The following is a 16,648-nucleotide window of genomic DNA, read 5'->3' on the forward strand; positions in this document are numbered from 1 at the left end:
AAATCTAGTTGCCAGTCTTCTCCTGGGTAATGGCCTGTTCTTTGTTCTCCTGAAGGAGCTTGGCAATAAGGCAGGGGATTATTTCTTTGGCACACTTCACAGGCCCTGACTATCTGCTTGATAGTTTTGAAAAGGCCTGGTCCAGTAAAAAATGATTTGGCCATCTGATGGGTGCTATCAATGCCTAAGTAAAAGGTTTGTTGAAGGGTTTTAAGTAATTTCCATTGGTTAGCTGCAGGCAAAAGTATTTTCCCTTCTTCGGTGGCTAGCCATCCTGAGGGGAGAAAACTATGTCCTCGTGAGGTTCCCCATTCTCTTTCTCCTGGTGAGTACTGGGGCTTGGTTTCCCGGAGGGGATTACCCTATACTAGGGGTCCTTCTATAAGCATTTCTATTAGAGGATCCTGCCTTGCGGCTCTTTTGGCTTTAATACCTGCTTGGCGCTTCTCTTCTATTTCCCTTTCCTTTCCTTTCTGATGACCCTGGCAGTGTAAGACTGCCACCTCTTTAGGTTTTCATACAGCCAACAGTAATTTCCTAATGGCTTCCTGATGTTTGATAGGTGTTCCCTCGGAAGTTAGGATTTCCCTTTCTCTCCGTATTGCTGCATGGGCATGGAGGACTAGATAAGCGTATTTAGAGTCTGTATATATATTTACCCTTCTTCCTTCTCCTAATTCTAGTGCCTGAGTGAGGGCTATTAGTTCTGCCAGCTGAGCACTAGTTCCTGGAGTGAGGGGATTACTTTCAAGTATTCCATTATAACTGACCAGTGCATACCCTACTTTTTGAAGTCCTTTTTCTACAAAGGAACTTCCATCAGTATAGAAGTTGAGGTTGGGATCAGTCAAGGGAACCTCTAAAAGGTCCCCTCGAGCAGCATAGGTTTGAGCAATTACTTGTTGGCAGTTATGTTCTATCTTTTCTTCATTGTCTGGAGGAAATGTGACTGGGTTCAGAGTTGCACAAGTGCGTAGTCGCAGCACTGGCCCTTCAAGTAATAGAGCCTAATATTTAAGTAAACAGTTGTCTAACAGCCACAAGTCTCCTTTAGCAGTGAGTATGCCATTCACATCATGAGATGTCCACACAGTAAGATCTCTTCCCTGTATTATTTTAACCGCTATAGATACTAAGACGGCTATTGCTGCCACTACCCGTAAACAATGAGGCTGACCCTTTGCCACTACATCAATTTCCTTACTCAGGGATGCCACGGGTTGCAAGCTGGTCCCTCGGACCTGTGTAAGGACTCCTAGAGCTAGTGCTGTTTTTTCTGTGACATATAAAGAAAAGTCTTGCCCCGTTGGCAAGCTTAACACGGGGGCTTGGGTTAGGGCCTGGAAAGCCGCTTCTGCTTCAGGTGTCCATCTTACTAAAAGGATATTGGCTCTCTGAGTTTCCTTAATTAGTGTATATAATGGTCTGGCTATTTCGCCGTACCCGTGAATCCATGTTCGGCAGAAACCTGTTATGACAAGGAACCCTCTTAGTTGCTTTAGGGTTTTGGGTTGAGGATAAGCCAGTATAGTCGGATACATTCCTCACTGAGGGCTCTGGTGCCTTTGGATAATTTTAGCCCTAAGTATTTAACCTGCTGTGAGCAGAACTGAGCCTTTGGTTTGGAAACCTTGTCACCACAGGTAGTGAGGAAATTTAAATTTAAGAGTGCTTGGGTGGCTTGATGGCACAAGGTTTCTGAATGGGCAGCTAAAAGTAAATCATCCACGTACCGAAGGACAAGAGTGTCCAGGTATGAGAACTGGCTCAAGTCTTGGGCTAATGCCTGGCCAAATAGATGGGGGCTATCCCTGAACCCTTGGGGTAAAGTAGTCCAGGTGAGCTGAGATGTTGTGTTTGAAGGATCTTCAAAAGCAAACAAGAATTGAGAGACAGGATGTACAGGGATGCAGAGAAAGGCATCCGTAAGGTCCAGAACTGTAAACCACTCTGCTTCCTCTGGGATTTGGGAAAGCAGATTATAAGGGTTAGGTACAGCTGGGTATAGAAGGACAGCGGCCTCATTGATAATCCTGAGATCTTGCACTAACCTCCACTGTCCATTGGGTTTCTGTACTCCTAAAATTGGAGTATTGCAGGGGCTGTTGCATGGTTTTACTAGGCCTTGGGCTTTTGGGTCCTTAACAATCTTCTGGAGTCCTTGTTGGGCCTTGGGTCTGAGGGGGTACTGCCTTTGGTAGGGAAAGGAGGCAGAATCCTTTAGTTTAACTGGAACAGGATGGGCATTTTTTGCTCATCCATATTGTCCTTCTGTTGCGCAGACTTCAGGATTAATTCCTTCCTCAAGCAGGGGACAGCAAACAGGTGCTCCTTCTCCTATATTCAGGTGTATAATGGCCCCTGCTTTTGCTAGAATGTCTGTCCCTAACAAGGGAGTGGGGCTTTCAGGCATAATTAGAAAAGCATGTGAAAAGAGTAAAGCTCCCCAGTCACAACTTAGTGGCTGGGAGAAATATCTAGTGACTGGCTGTCCTAGGACCCCTCAGATAATGACAGATCTGGAGGACAGTTGACCGGGACAGGAGAGTAAGACTGAGATGGCCATGCCAGTGTCCAGGAGACAGTTAACCTTCTGGCCCTCAATGGTCAAGCATACCCAGGGCTCTGTGAGGGTGATGGCATGGGCTGGCGCTTGCCCCGGTCACTCTCAGTCCTGCTGCTGGATCATCTGGTTAGTGGCTTCTGACTCAGAGGACCTTCATCCCCTGGGGGCAGTGGGCCTTCCAGTGATTCCCTTGACATAAGGGGCATGGACAAGGGGGCAGCTTATTTCTACTTGGACAATCTTTTTTCAAGTGTCCTTGTAGACCGCACTCCCAAAAGGAGTTGCTGTTTTTATAGAAGGGGTTGGGGTTTGAGAGATCAGCTGGACACAGTCGGCAGGGAGAGCACGTGTGTTTTCATGAAGAATTATGCCGAGATAGGTAACGGATGGAGAAGAAATTTGAGCTTTGGAGGGGGATACCCAATATCCTTTGGAGAATAAATGTTGAAGGAGCAGGAGGGTGTCTTGTTGAGAAGATTTAAAGGAGGGGCTACAAAGTAGGTCATCAATATATTGAATAAGGTGAGAAGCAGAGGGGTGGAAAGAAAGTAAATCATGAGAGAAAGCTTGGCTGAAGTAATGAGGGCTGTCCCTGAAGCCTTGTGGCAGTACAGCCCAGGTAAGCTGCTGGGACTCATGGGTGTCAGGGATAGTCCAGGTAAAAGCAAAGAGAGGCTGGGATGAAGGGTGCAGGGGAATAGTGAAAAAAGCACCTTTAAGATCAAGGACGGAATAGTGAGTTGTGGAGGAAGGCATCGAGGACAAAAGAGTGTATGAGTTGGGCACCACAGGGTGGATAGGCAAAACAATTTGTTGATAAGGTACAGATCCTGAACTAACCTGTAAGACTTGTCTGGTTTTTGGACAGGTAAAATGGGGGAATTGTATGGAGAGTTTATAGGTTTTAGAAGCCCATGCTGTAGCAGGCAAGTGATAACAGGCTTCAATCCCTTTAAAGTCTGTTGTGGGATGGGATACTGGCATTGAGCAGGGTAAGGGTGATTAGGTTTTAATGGGATAGTAATGGGAATGTGATCGGTTGCCAGGGAGGGAGTGGAGGTGTCCCATACTTGTGGGTTAAGGTGGGGGATACGAGAGGAAGTATGAAGGAGGCTTTGGGTTGGGAAGAAGGGCAGCAATGAGATGTGGCTGTAGCCCAGGAATAGTCAGGGAAGCAGATAATTTGATTAAAATGTCTCGGCCTAATAAGGGAACTGGGCAGGTGGGGATAACTAAAAAAGAGTGCATAAAAGAATGTTGTCCAAGTTGGCACCAGAGTGGGGGAGTTTTAAGGGGTTTTGAAGCTTGGCCATCAATACCCACAATAGTTATGGGGACAAGAGAAACAGGCCCTTGAAAAGAAGGTCATGTGGAGTGGGTAGCCCCTGTTTTGATTAAACAGGGGATAGACTTACCCACCACTGTGAGAGTTACCTGAAGTTCGGTGTCCGTGATTGTCCGGGGGGCTTCTGAGGCAATCGGGCAGCATCAGTCTTCAGTCGAGAAGATCTGGGAAGGAGTCAGAGAGCCTTGGACCAGAGTTCCAGGGACTCTGGGAGTGGCTGCTGGGTGAGTTGTACAATCTGATTTCCAGCGGGGTCCTGCACAGATGGGACATGGCTTAGGAGGAATCCCAGGCTGCAGGCATTCCTTGTCCCAATGGCCAGGTTTCCAGCACTTGAAGCAAGATCCTGGGGGAGGTGGTCCTGGAGGAATGCCTGGCCACTGCGGTTCAGGCATTTTTAAGTTCTTGTGTGCTGGAGACGTGGCTGGGGTTTCTCTCACAGTGGAGGCAAGGAATTGCATCTCAAATACGTTGCTACTTGGCTGCCTTTAGTCTATTATTGTACACCTTGAAGGTGAGGTTAATTAAGTCCTGTTGTGGGGTTTGAGGGCCGGAATTTAATTTTTGGAGCTTTATTTAATGTTGGGAGCAGACTGGGTAATAAAATGCATATTGAGAATAAGACGGCCTTCTGACCCTTCAGGGTCTACAGCTGTAAAGCATCTAAGGGTTGTTGCCAAAAGGGCCATGAACTGGGCTGGGTTTTTATATTTGATGAAAAAGAGCCTAAATGCTGATTTGGGAGAGGTCGGATAAAGAAAAAGGAGCATTAACCTTGACTATGCCTTCAGCTCCAGCCACCTCTTTAAGAGGAAATTGTTGGGCAGGTGGGGGAGGGCTAATCACGGAACGAAACTGTAAGCCGGACTGGGTGTGAGGAAGGGAGGTGATAAAAGGATTATAGGGTCGGGGAGCAAAGGCTGAGGAAGAATTGGGATGTGGCTCAGCCTGGCTCGGAGCAGCCTGGGGAGGAGGTCAGATGGGTCTGTAGAAAAGGAGGATTCAGAGGACTCAGAGCTTGGGGTGGAGACTGAAGGAACAGACAGGAGAGAAAGAAGAAAGATTTGGGATGAGTCGCATTGGGAGCAGAGACTAGGGAGGGACCAACGTGGAAAAGAATGCCTGGACATCAGGCATCTCAGACCATTTGCCCATTTTTTGATAAAAATTATCCAGATCTTGTAGGATGGAGAAATTGAAAGTACCATTTTCTGGCCATTTAGAGCCATTATCAAGTTTGTATTGGGGCTAAGTGGTGTTGCAGAAGAAAATAAGCATTTAGGTTTTAGGTCAGGTGTGAGTTGAAGAGGTTTTAGGTTTTTAAGAACACAGGTTAAGGGTGAAGAAGGGGGAATGGAGGGTGGAAGGTTGCCCATAGTGAAGGAGGTAAGTTTAGAGAAAGGTAGAGACACAGAGAAGGGGGTAGGTGGGGAGCCAAAGCAGGCATCCCTGCAGTTGATTTGCCACCAAGGGAATGTGGGTGAGTGACCAAGGCAGGCGTCCCCATGGTGATCAGACACCAGTGGAGCGTGGGTGAATAATCAGGCAGGCATCCCCACAGTGATTAAATACCAAGGGAAGACTGTCTTCCCGAGTCTGTGATCGGCGCTGGAGTTTTGGGTCCATGGCTAAAATGTGTCTCCTTTGTCTCTACTAGAGAGGAAAAAGAAGTGGAATTGGAAGGACAGGGAGATGAAGGGTAGCAAGAGAGGCTGGAGAAGAGAGTGAAAAGACTGCTTACCTGATTTGAAACTGGTGAGATGTTCCTTGGGCTGGTTGGTCTGAGGACCCAAGGTCATAGGTGGATGTCCTCACAGAGTGAGGGCAAGGACAGGGGACTGGTCTCCCAAAGGAGTTCTCCTGTCCCGGGTTTCGGCACCAAATGTCACACGCGTCCATGTGAAGAGAGTCCACCAAACAGGCTTCGTGTGAGCAACAAAGCTGTTTATTTCACCTGGGTGCAGGTGGGCTGAGTCTGAAAAAGGAGTCAGTGAAGGGAGATAGGTGTGGGGCCATTTTATAGGATTTGGGTGGGTAGTGGAAAATTACAATCAAAGGGGGTTTTCTCTTACCGGCAGGGGCGCGGGTGACAAGGTGCTCAGTGGGGGAGGTTTTGAGCCAGGAGAAGGAATTTCACAAGGTTAATTGCTCAGTTAAGGTTGGGCAGGAACAAATCACAATGGCAGAATGTCATCAGTTAAGGCAGGAACAGGCCATTTTCCCTTCTTTTGTTACTTCAGTTACTTCAGGCCATCTGGATGTATACGTGCAGGTCACAGGGGATGCACTAACACTAATTCCTGAAGACCCAGAATTCCACTGTGACTTACCCATCAGAATGAAAGCATTACTGCTACATTGAGGGAGTAGCCCTTACAAATAGTGGAGATAGGAAATCTTCCAAGGGAACAGTATTGTTAAGTAACATATCTCCTCCATTCTGTCAGGAGGTAGAAATGTCTGATATAAAAATCTAGGCTGATTCACAGATAGTGGCTGATAACGTAACCAGATGACCAGAAATTTGGAAAGAACACAACTGGGTATGAGGTCTGGAGGAAAAGTATGCCCAGAGTTCTTGGAATGGGCCCAAAGAATCAGAATATTTGTGTCCTGTGTGAATGCTCAGTTAAAAGCCTTCAGTGCTTACACTAATCAAGTGGTCAAAAGATGACCTCTGTATGGATGTCAATCAGCCATCTTTTCCAGCCACCCCAGTGCTTAAGATTCATGGTCAAATTGGCCAAGATTGCGGGGATGTGGCCTCCACAATGTGGACCTCCCCCTCACCACAGCTGACATGACAACCCAGCTATACTGACAGCCTACTTGTCAGCAGCAGTGACCAACCAGACAAGCCCACACCCAGAAGAGACCAGCCCAAGTCTGATGGCAGGCTGATTACATCTGATCCTCTTCTATCACAGAGCAGGTAGCAATTCGTCCTTCCTGGAAGGGACACACCTTGGAATTGTATTTGTTTTGTATGTTCTCCAAACTTTTACCACCACCACCTTTCATGAACTTACTAAATGGTTTTTACATTGTTATGCTATCCCATAGACATTGCTTCTGATCATGAAACTCACTTTATGGTGAAAAGAAGGCAGGTATGTCAGCTCAGTGATGTCATCAAAGAACTGAGAAACAAAGTGCATTAGGGGGTGGTGCTTCTCAGTTTTATCCTAGTGATCCACAAAGTCTTTGTTTCTATCCCCTGGGATTCTGAGCTTTGCTGGTTTAGAACCAGAACCTCCTGGGATCGAGTGATCCTCCTGCCTCAGCCTCCCAAGTCTCTGGGACTAGAAGCACACCATCATGCATGGCTAATTTTTTTTTTTAAGAGATGGGGTCTCACTGTGTTGCCCAGGCTTATCTGTATATTTTGATTAATGTTCTCTTTTTTGCTGTTCCCTTACCGCATTACTATATAGTTAGATATTAGATACACAGATTGTATTGATGGCGGCTAACTTTATAATTTAGTTCATATATGAGAGAATATCAAGATAAAATTATAACGGGAACTAGGAGAGGAATGGATGTCATTTAAATATCTTGGGCTTGGAGCTGGATGTAGTATATTAGGGGGATATGATTTCATTTCTGGTTGAGCAGATAATTAAATGTATTTGAATTATGTGTAAATTTCACAATTTTTGATCTACAAAGAACAGATAATTGTATCAGTAGGTAATAGAATATTTTATTTCAAAACAGTGAAGAAGCTGCTAAGCATAAAATTTGTCAAATGCTACAAAGATGATGAATATACAACTGGGAATTCCAAGAAATTTAAATTTAATTACATTCTTTATTATGTTTTCCTCAAAAGAAATAAATTAGTTCCAGCATTTGGCTAATATTATTTATAGGAAATAAAATATGGAATCTGTTATAAATGTCCTAATTTATACTACAGTATTAATCTCAGTCCTGATCATTACCTAATTATAGCATTTATCAATCTGTGATTTTATAAATTAACCACATTTGTTAAATTAAGAAGAAATTTACAGACACCATTTTTTTCCTGTTACAACATATGGACAAGCCATCAAAAAACAAAACAAAACAAAACCAAAAAGAAGTATATTTTATGCTAAAGTTACTTTCTGTCCAGGTCGAAACATTGTTCCACTTTGATTTTTTCTCCTCTTTGGATTTTGAAAGCTTTCATATCTGAAAAAAGAAAGAGATAATTTAATATGTGTAAATACTACCATCATAAAACAAAAGATAATGGATTGTTGGCAAACACAAAAGAAATGAACGGGAAATAACAAACTAGAAAAAAAAATGCCAGTCGCAGAAATTAAAAAGAATTCTTACAAATAAAGTTGCATTCCAATAGAAAACAGAGCAAAGGGGAAGAAGAGACAAGTTAGAAAGATAAAATACAAATGACAATGAATAATATGAAAAATTGTAACTTCTATACTTTTAATCAAATAAATGTAAATTATTAAGATATCATTTTTCTAAAATCAAAAGGGCCAAGTTTAGAAAAATACTGCAACACACAATGTTTGTGATGGTGCAGTATATCTGGCACTCTCACATAATGCTGTTGAAATATATATTGTACAGTATTTCTGGAAGGCAATTGGGCAATACATTTCGAAAGCCTTAAAAATTGTGAACTCCCTGTTACGCAACAATTCCACCTCTATCCCAGTGAAACAATTAGATATGTGCATATATTCAGCTGCAAGAATGTTCATTACCACATTGCCTGGGAGCAATTTAAATGTCTAAAAATTGGATATTGTGGCATAGCTACACTATAAAATGACATTTAAAAGCAATAAAGTAATTAACATTTAAAATGTAAAACAATTTTCAGGATGTATGTGGATAAAGGGGGACTGCTATATAGCAATATGTACAGACTGTTCTTTTCAGAATAGGAAAAAATATATAAGCATATAAACAGATATGCTTTGGGAGGTGGTGAGGTTAAGGGAAATTTGTTTCCTTGTTTTTCCTTACCTCTGTTTTCTGATTCTTCTTTAATAAATACATAGCACTAACTTATGTACACATACATACATACTCCAAAGTACTGCAAAATTAGATAGCAAAGGACAGCAGCTTCTAAAGACCAGGAATAAACATCTCTTAAATTCAATTACACTGAATCATTGACCTAGAATGCTTCCCAGTCCATGGGTCTCAGATTCATAGGTGGTCATAAACTCAATTGCAAGGATCCTTTAAATCCAATGTGTAACAAATGTGGTCCACAAATGAATAAATCTGAATGTATTTATTTGTTCTTGAGATCAATAAAATATTAATATAAATTATTTTGAAGGCAAAACAGGTGTTTTTATAACAAAATTTTATAAACTAGACATTAGAATCACTTTGAACTTTTAATTTTCCTTATTTCTTCAAAGTTACTAAATTGTTTTTTTTAGCAAGACAGTCTTGCTCTGTCACCCAGGCTGGAGTGCAGTGGTGCGATCTCGGCTCTCTGCAACCTCCACCTCCTGGGTTCAAGCAATTCTCCTGTCTCAGCCTCCCGAGTAGCTGGGACTATAGGTGCATGCCACCACACCCGGCTAATTTTTTTATTTTTAGTAGAAATGGGATTTCCCCATGTTGGTCAGGTTGGCCTCGAACTCCTGACCTCAGGTGATCCACCTGCCTTGGCCTCCCAAAGTGCTGGGATTACAGGCATGAGCCACTGCGCTCAGCCCAAAGTTACTAAAATTAAATTAGTCTATTATGAATAATTCAAATATAATCAAATGAACTGGTTAATGAAAACTCAATTTTGACTTCTGTACTTCTGAAATTTTGGTATTTTTAAATGCAAATACGACACATATTTTTGAATTGGCTTTTACATATTCAAAATTTTTTTTTATTTTAAACACGAACTTTAAAGGTTTAAGTGTAATACTATGTCACTTACAATAGTAGCTGTACTTCCAAAACAGAATCTGTTACTTACAGCTCAGCAAAATTCTTCCAGTCGTCTTCACTAATGGATGGTCTTGTGTGACCAAGTGCAGTCATTAAATGTGACTGACCGATAGCCAGTCTGGTTTTAATTGGTCCTGGTTGGTTAATGGATTCATCCTCCTTAAGTAAAAAAAGAAATTGACAAAGAGTTAAATTAGGGATGTGAAAAAAAATATGGTAGTCCAATTGTTATTTCTTTTTGTCAGTTTTTTCAAGAGACCATACATTCTCTTCCTTATAAGATAATGAAACACTGAAAGCAAGGAAGCACATAACCATGACTGAGTTAATGTGTTCTGGTCCCTTGTTTATAAATATAGCTCATTTATAAGTCAAAGAAATACATATCAAAAGGGTGAAACAATTTTTAAGAAGTTTTAACAATTATAATGAGGGGGAAAAAGTCATACTCCACTTTGGCTCTGGTATCTGCCTTTGATAATACTGATATCTGCCCTCAGTTGATCTCTTTGTTCTTGTGTAAGTTCTTGGCAACCCTCTTGTGAAGCTGTCCTTAACACTGGAGGCTGTGAAAACAACTGGTCTTTCCCAGGAACTCCAGGCAAATCCTGAGTCACGGAGCTTGGTGCAGAGAGACACTGTGAGCTCTGCGTGGTAAATTGTAGTAATGAAAGATGAAAGGAAGAGGGGGAGAGAAGAAACTATGTGTTTACCAAAGATAAAAATTAAACATTTTAAGCAATAAGACATTAACATAGATAAGTATACATGTTAATTAACTGAAATTAAGCAGTTGAAAAGTTGTTCCTCTTCTATAAAGGTTCACTGATACCTGTGTTATAGAACCACCATCGAGCGAAAATTGCCATAACACAGGGTAGGTTTTTTTAACTTCGTTGCTTAAATCCAACACACTAATGCCCAAGGACAGGTTTCTTTGTTTTCAGAAAGTAAATTTATACTAAGTCTCTGGGACATTTCTAGATAGAATAAATAAAAAACAGAATTAAAGACTAAAATTAAACCACCACTTTACTACTCTTGGGAATACAAATGAATTGCTTTTATATTTTTAAAGTCTGAGTTAGGCTAGGTTTAGTGGCTCACACCTGTAATCCTAGCACTTTGGGAAGTCAAGGCAGGCAGATCGCTTGAGCCCAGGAGTTTGAGACCAGCCTGGGCAACATGGTGAAACCTCGTCTCTACAAAAAGTACAAAAATTAGCTGGGCATGGTGGCATACTCAGCTACTCAGGAGGCTGAGGTGGGAGAATCACCTAAGCCCAGGAGGTCAAGGCTGCAGTGAGCCATAATTGTGCCACTGCACTCTAGTCTGGGTGATAGAGTGAGACTGTCTCAAAAAAAAAAAAAAAAAAAAGAAGCCTAAATTAATAAAGTAAGTGTACAAAAAACCAGGAAACATATAAATAACCAAATACATGTACAAATGTTACATGTACCAATAAAATTACAGTGAACCACTATTAATTTTGAGAAGAGATGTTGAATGCTAGTAGAACAGTGATACTGCCTACATTTAATCAAAACACTTTCCTGTTGAAACATTATTAGCACCCTTCACTGTGCTTACACTTTGCAGCAAAAGTATCACAGATAATATTTTGTTTTCAGGAATTTCTTACATTATTGTATCAAATTATTCATTATCCTCAACTGTTCATGATAATAGAATTTAAGTTTACTATAAAATGGAACTGCTCCTAAAGATATTTTAAAACCACTACGTAAGAGAGAGAAACCTCAAAGAAACCAAAGGTAACCACAACCACGCACGACTTTGGTTCCTTGCTCCCAGCCCTGTCTTAAAAATCTTAACAAGGAATGCAAATTACCAGTTAGTGTAAGCAAGAAACAAAACTATTTTACTGAAGAACCAACCAACCAGGAAGAATATGTGGGGCTGGTTAGGAGAGAAATCACTCCAACTTTACACCAACATGTAGCTTTATATTTCAGAACTGCATAATGACGACTGCACAAGATACCAAATCAGAAGAGGTTCCATTTCCAAGTTCTGATTCATAAGAGCTTCCAAAGTAGAGCCGGTACATATTGAATTTTGATTCATCTGGAAGGATCTCGGACATCTCTAAGGAAACAAGGGACTGATCTAAGCCACATTCTCCATCTCCAGCTGAATCGTCAGAGCCACTGCTATGGTTAAGAAAGACCATTGAAGACAGACTTAGGTCACTATCAGAGCTGGAACTTCCATCCTAAAATACACAAAAGGACAACCAGTTTAAAGATGTAAACAATTTTAGTCTCAGAAATAAATAATAACATAGTATTCTATCAGAGCAATACAAGAAACTTAGAAGCATTTTTCAAAAAACTCATTAATTCTCTAATGGTTTTGAGGCACATGGTAAAAATTTAACTATTAAAATATAAAGATAACATAGAATGTGTAGATAATTTACCAACCATCCCCCAAGAAAGTCTGTAATGAAGCTAAGACTCAGACCTCTGGGCTTTATTTTTATGTCTCTGACATTCCATTCATACTTTTCTACTCCAAAATGATGAATCAACATGTTATAGAGTGCTTTCTCATTATAGAGAGCTCTACAAATACACACCTTTCTGGTAGTAAAGGGAGAGGGGAGAACTTCAATGGCTTGCCAAAATAGCAAAAACTTAGGGAGTATCTGATTTAGAAACTGTAGGCTCTGTAGACATTCCAACCAAATGTGGTAAAGAAGAGTAACAGAATAATCCTTCCTAGAAAATATATGGTAAAGTCTATAATGTAACAGTTCAAATATCTACTGTAAATATTAAAATCATAATACTATCTTTAGAGAAAAGGCTGATGCTAAGGTTGGGATACAGAAAGCACAAGATAAACCAAGAATATTTTTCTTTTTGGGGGGCAGGGTCTCACTCTGTCATCCATGCTGGAGTGCAGTGGCACAATCATGGCTCACTGCATCCTGGACTTCCTCAAGTGATCCTCCTGCCTCAGCCTCTCCCGAGTAGCTAGGACTACAGGTGTGCACCACCATGGCCAGCTGATTTTTAAATTTTTCGTAGAGACAAGTCCCAGTCTGTTGTCCATAATGGGTATAGTTTGTGTAACCATAGTTTGGTCTCAAACTAGGCTCAAATGATCCTCCTGCCTTGGCCTGCCAAAGTGCTGGGATTACAGACATGAGCCACTGCACCTGGCCAAGAATAACTTACTGTATCTGGAAGTGAGGAAGTGATTCAAGAATGATGAGGACATGTCATAAAGATATAGGAGCCATACAAAAGGGGCTCCTATTGGCCAGATTGGGACAATTTGAGCTTCAAAACAACAGCTTTAACTAATTATTTTTTAGAAGTTAAAGTACAAAAAAACTAAAAACTCTAATTATTTTTCTGTTTGTAGTATTTAATTCATGGTATCCTAATTTAAATAATATCCTTGCAAACACCAACATGTTTTTGCCAATATTAAGGTAATGTTAAAGAAACAGACACCAAACTCTTCATAATTATAAATTCTCTGCAAAACCCATATTCCAACTATGGAACATTCAACTAAAGGTAAACTTATACTTCTATACAGTTTTACCAAAGTTGTTTAAAAAATAGCATTTTTTTAAGGTTGAAATTTTGACATTGTACTTCTCTTATCACTCATAAAATGTCATAACAACTTCCTCATATAACTTGCCTGGAGTCCACTTGAGAGCAGCATTCCATGTAAGGCCTCCAATTGGGCATTGTAAAGTAAAGCTTTCAGATCAGCTCCAGTAAAGGAGTCGGTTACAGATGCTACATGCTGAAGGTCAACATCATCTGCCAGAGGTAGAGAGTCACTGAGGACATTTAAAATTTCGAGACGTGACACCTGAAGGGAGAAAAATTTATTTAACAAATAAAAAATATTAAAAATATTATCTTAAATTGTGTGTCTTATGATTTTCTTCATAAATTAACCTTATATATCTAAAAAAGCTTTATAAATAAATTGCAAAATGTACCAACAGCCTACTATTTATCTTCCTTGGAACTTTTTCCCCAACAGAAATAATATATGTAGGAAAATGAATGAAAATCACCACTCTTAAGGCTGGGCATGGTGGCACACCTGTAATCCCAATACTTTGGGAGGTTGAGATGGGAGGATCACTTGAGCCCTGGAGTTCAAGAACAGCCTGGGCAACACAGGGAGACCCCATCTCTACACAAAAATTAAAAATAAAATTATCTGGGCGTGGTAGCGTGCGCCTGTGGTCCCAGCTACTCGGGAAGCTGAGGTAGGAAGATTGCTTGAGCCTGGGACACAGAGGCTGCAGTGAGTTGTGATCGTACCACTGCACTCCAGCCTGGGTGACAAAGTGAGACCTTGTCTGAAAAAGAAAAAAGCAAAAACCTACAAAATATTCAGTGTAAGTAATTTCTTATTCACACAGTGGTTATTTTCTACATTTAGGCAAGTGTGCCAAGAAGGGATTTCAAAAGGAAAATCTAAATAATTTAAATAATAGCTACATGTAACATATATTTAGATACTTTATACCTTTGACTATTCATTTGTCTATCTGTTCTTTCATTCATTTATTTGCTTGCTTCTAAATTGGAGAATAGCAGTTGGAACAACACAGGACTAGGAAGAGTTGAAAAATTATCTCTATGAAACCGCTTACATGCTTATGATTCACATGCTTGATTCTGTATCAGAGTTTTTTTTTGACAGGATAATGGATGTAATCGTTGAACAGAAGAGAATGTGAAAATATAATACTTTAGGTTTCTTGCATTTTTTTCCCCCAATCAGCTAACACAGAAGGATTACAAAGTTTTCAGACTTGCACTGGGCCAAAGAAAGGCTTTGCATCTAATTCAGAATCTTTTTATGCTTTGAGCAAACAGTGGCTAAAGCTTTTCCCTAAGAAAGCTGATCTTCTAAGGACAATTGCCATTACCTGGCAGAAGTAAAGCTCACAAGGAAAGAGTGTAGCATTTGTTGGGTTTTGGACTCTAAATATGAAATTGTCACCTGATCAGGAGGAGGACAGTATACACATTTATCTAGTCGACCAGGCCTAAGCAGGGCAGGGTCAATCAAGTCAGGGCGACTGGTCGCAGCCAATACATAAACACCTAGAGGAAAAAAGAACATTTTTTTACTAAAATCTGATGACATGATGACATTTTGTTATAACATTCTATTTCTGTATTTATAATTATTACCCTGTAAGCCTTCTACTCCATCCAACTGAGTCAGCAACTGGTTAACTACTCGGTCTGTAACTCCTGTATTATCATGACCCCGCCGAGGAGCAATGGATTCAAATTCATCAAAGAAAAGAATGCAGGGCTTTGCAGCCTGTGCTCTGGGAAAAACAAACAACATTTCATATTTGAATCAGGCTTCAGAGTTTGCAAAGTGATTTCATATATATATATGAATGTATTTATGCATTTATATATATTTATGTACTTTTAATTTTTACAACAAACCCTTAAAGAAGGCAAGTTGTATGTATTTACATATAAACACATAAATGTATTTATATATATTTATGTACTTATTTTAATCTTTACAACAAACCCTTAAAGAAGGCAAGGTATATGAAATTGCCCTCGTATTCAGTAAACTGCTGAGGTCAAGGTGTTTATTAAGACCCGTGCCTTCTGGATAGACTAACGGGGACGAAAACAAAAATCTGACTCTTGGTCAATAAGTCAAACACTTGTTTGCTTTCTATTACAAGTAACCATTTTTATATTAATATATACTTATTGGCCACCCTTACTTCTTTTGTGAAATGCCTATTCATTTCTTTTGCCCATTCAAAATTTGGAAAGCTCATTATGCTGGTACTGTTTTGTAAGGGCTATTAAAAAAATTTTTTCTTATTTATTTATTTATTTATTTTTTGAGACGGAGTCTCTCTGTCGCCCAGGCTGGAGTGCAGTGGCGCAATCTCCACTCACTGCAAGCTCCGCCTCCCGGGTTCACGCCATTCTCCTGCCTCAGCCTCCCGTGTAGCTGGAACTACAGGTGCCCGCCACCGCGCCTGGGTAATTTTTTGTGTGTTTTTAGTAGAGACGGGGTTTCACCATGTTAGCCAGGATGGTCTCGATCTCCTGACCTCGTGATCCGCCCGTCTCGGCCTCCCAAAAAATATATTTTCTTTTACTTTTCTAATAATTTGAACTTTGACTTTTAGTTTTATTAAATTTATTAACAAATTTTAATTCTAAAGAAGTGAATATTAATTCCATCTCTGGCAACAGGTGGACTAGATGTCTGGAGAATAACACCTAATATAAAACACCTGTCATGGTGATTGAAAAAAACCAACAGCTATCTCATTAAATGCATGGCAAGTAAAATATATCTTCTGGGGCCAAAAATAGACCAGAATTATCTGCTACTTGCATGTTTGGCAGAACTCTCCTAGAAAACTGAGTCTGATGTTTGATTTGTGTAAAGATTTTTTTAACTTTTCTAACTCAGTTTTTTCACTAAGTTATAGGACTACTCAGATTTTATTTCTTTTTGGTTCAATTTTGGTCAATTTTATTTTTGTCTGTGTCACCTAAGTTTTCAAATGTATTGTCATAAATATTTTCATAATATTCCCTTATTATCTTTTACATTTCTGGGATATCTTTAGTTATGGTTCCCTTTTTATCCCTAAAATTGTTTATTCATGCTTTTTTTTTTTCTTAATCAAACTTGCTAGAGATTGTCAATTGTACTCAGTGTTCAAAAAATAAATTTTGGCTTTGTGAGCTTCTCTGTTTTGTGTTTCATTAAACTTCATTCTTATCTTTATT

The 16,648-nt window shown here is 40.2% G+C and overlaps 2 protein-coding genes across 13 annotated transcripts in view; one reads left to right on the top strand and one right to left on the bottom strand.

Moving 5' to 3' along the window:
- The window catches only part of LOC105475496 (GATA zinc finger domain containing 1), a 38,343-nt gene extending 23,146 nt beyond the window's left edge, over nt 1–15,197 (top strand). For all 6 annotated transcript variants that reach the window (XR_011622130.1, XR_011622129.1, XR_011622132.1 and 3 more), the window contains one exon: nt 11,822–15,197. The gene's annotated coding sequence lies outside the window, so the exon portion shown is untranslated. The remainder of the gene's footprint in view (nt 1–11,821) is intronic.
- Nucleotides 7,593–16,648, bottom strand: part of LOC105475495 (peroxisomal biogenesis factor 1) — a 42,953-nt gene continuing 33,897 nt past the window's right edge. For 4 of the 7 annotated variants that reach the window (XM_011730806.2, XM_011730810.3, XM_011730808.3 and 1 more), the window contains 7 exons: nt 15,053–15,195; nt 14,859–14,962; nt 13,530–13,706; nt 11,851–12,081; nt 10,295–10,492; nt 9,874–10,004; nt 7,593–8,093 (listed from right to left, as the gene is read on the bottom strand). In XM_011730806.2, the coding sequence (XP_011729108.2) occupies nt 8,009–8,093; nt 9,874–10,004; nt 10,295–10,492; nt 11,851–12,081; nt 13,530–13,706; nt 14,859–14,962; nt 15,053–15,195 (1,069 nt within the window). In that variant the 3' untranslated portion in view covers nt 7,593–8,008. Of the gene's footprint in view, nt 8,094–9,873; nt 10,005–10,294; nt 10,493–11,747; nt 12,082–13,529; nt 13,707–14,784; nt 14,963–15,052; nt 15,196–16,648 lie in introns of those variants that run through there. The other 3 variants (XM_011730809.3, XR_983394.2, XM_024790878.2) reach the window with 3 other exon arrangements.

The sequence above is a fragment of the Macaca nemestrina genome, chromosome 4 (assembly GCF_043159975.1).
Source record: "Macaca nemestrina isolate mMacNem1 chromosome 4, mMacNem.hap1, whole genome shotgun sequence".
NCBI classification, from domain to species: Eukaryota; Metazoa; Chordata; class Mammalia; order Primates; family Cercopithecidae; genus Macaca; species Macaca nemestrina.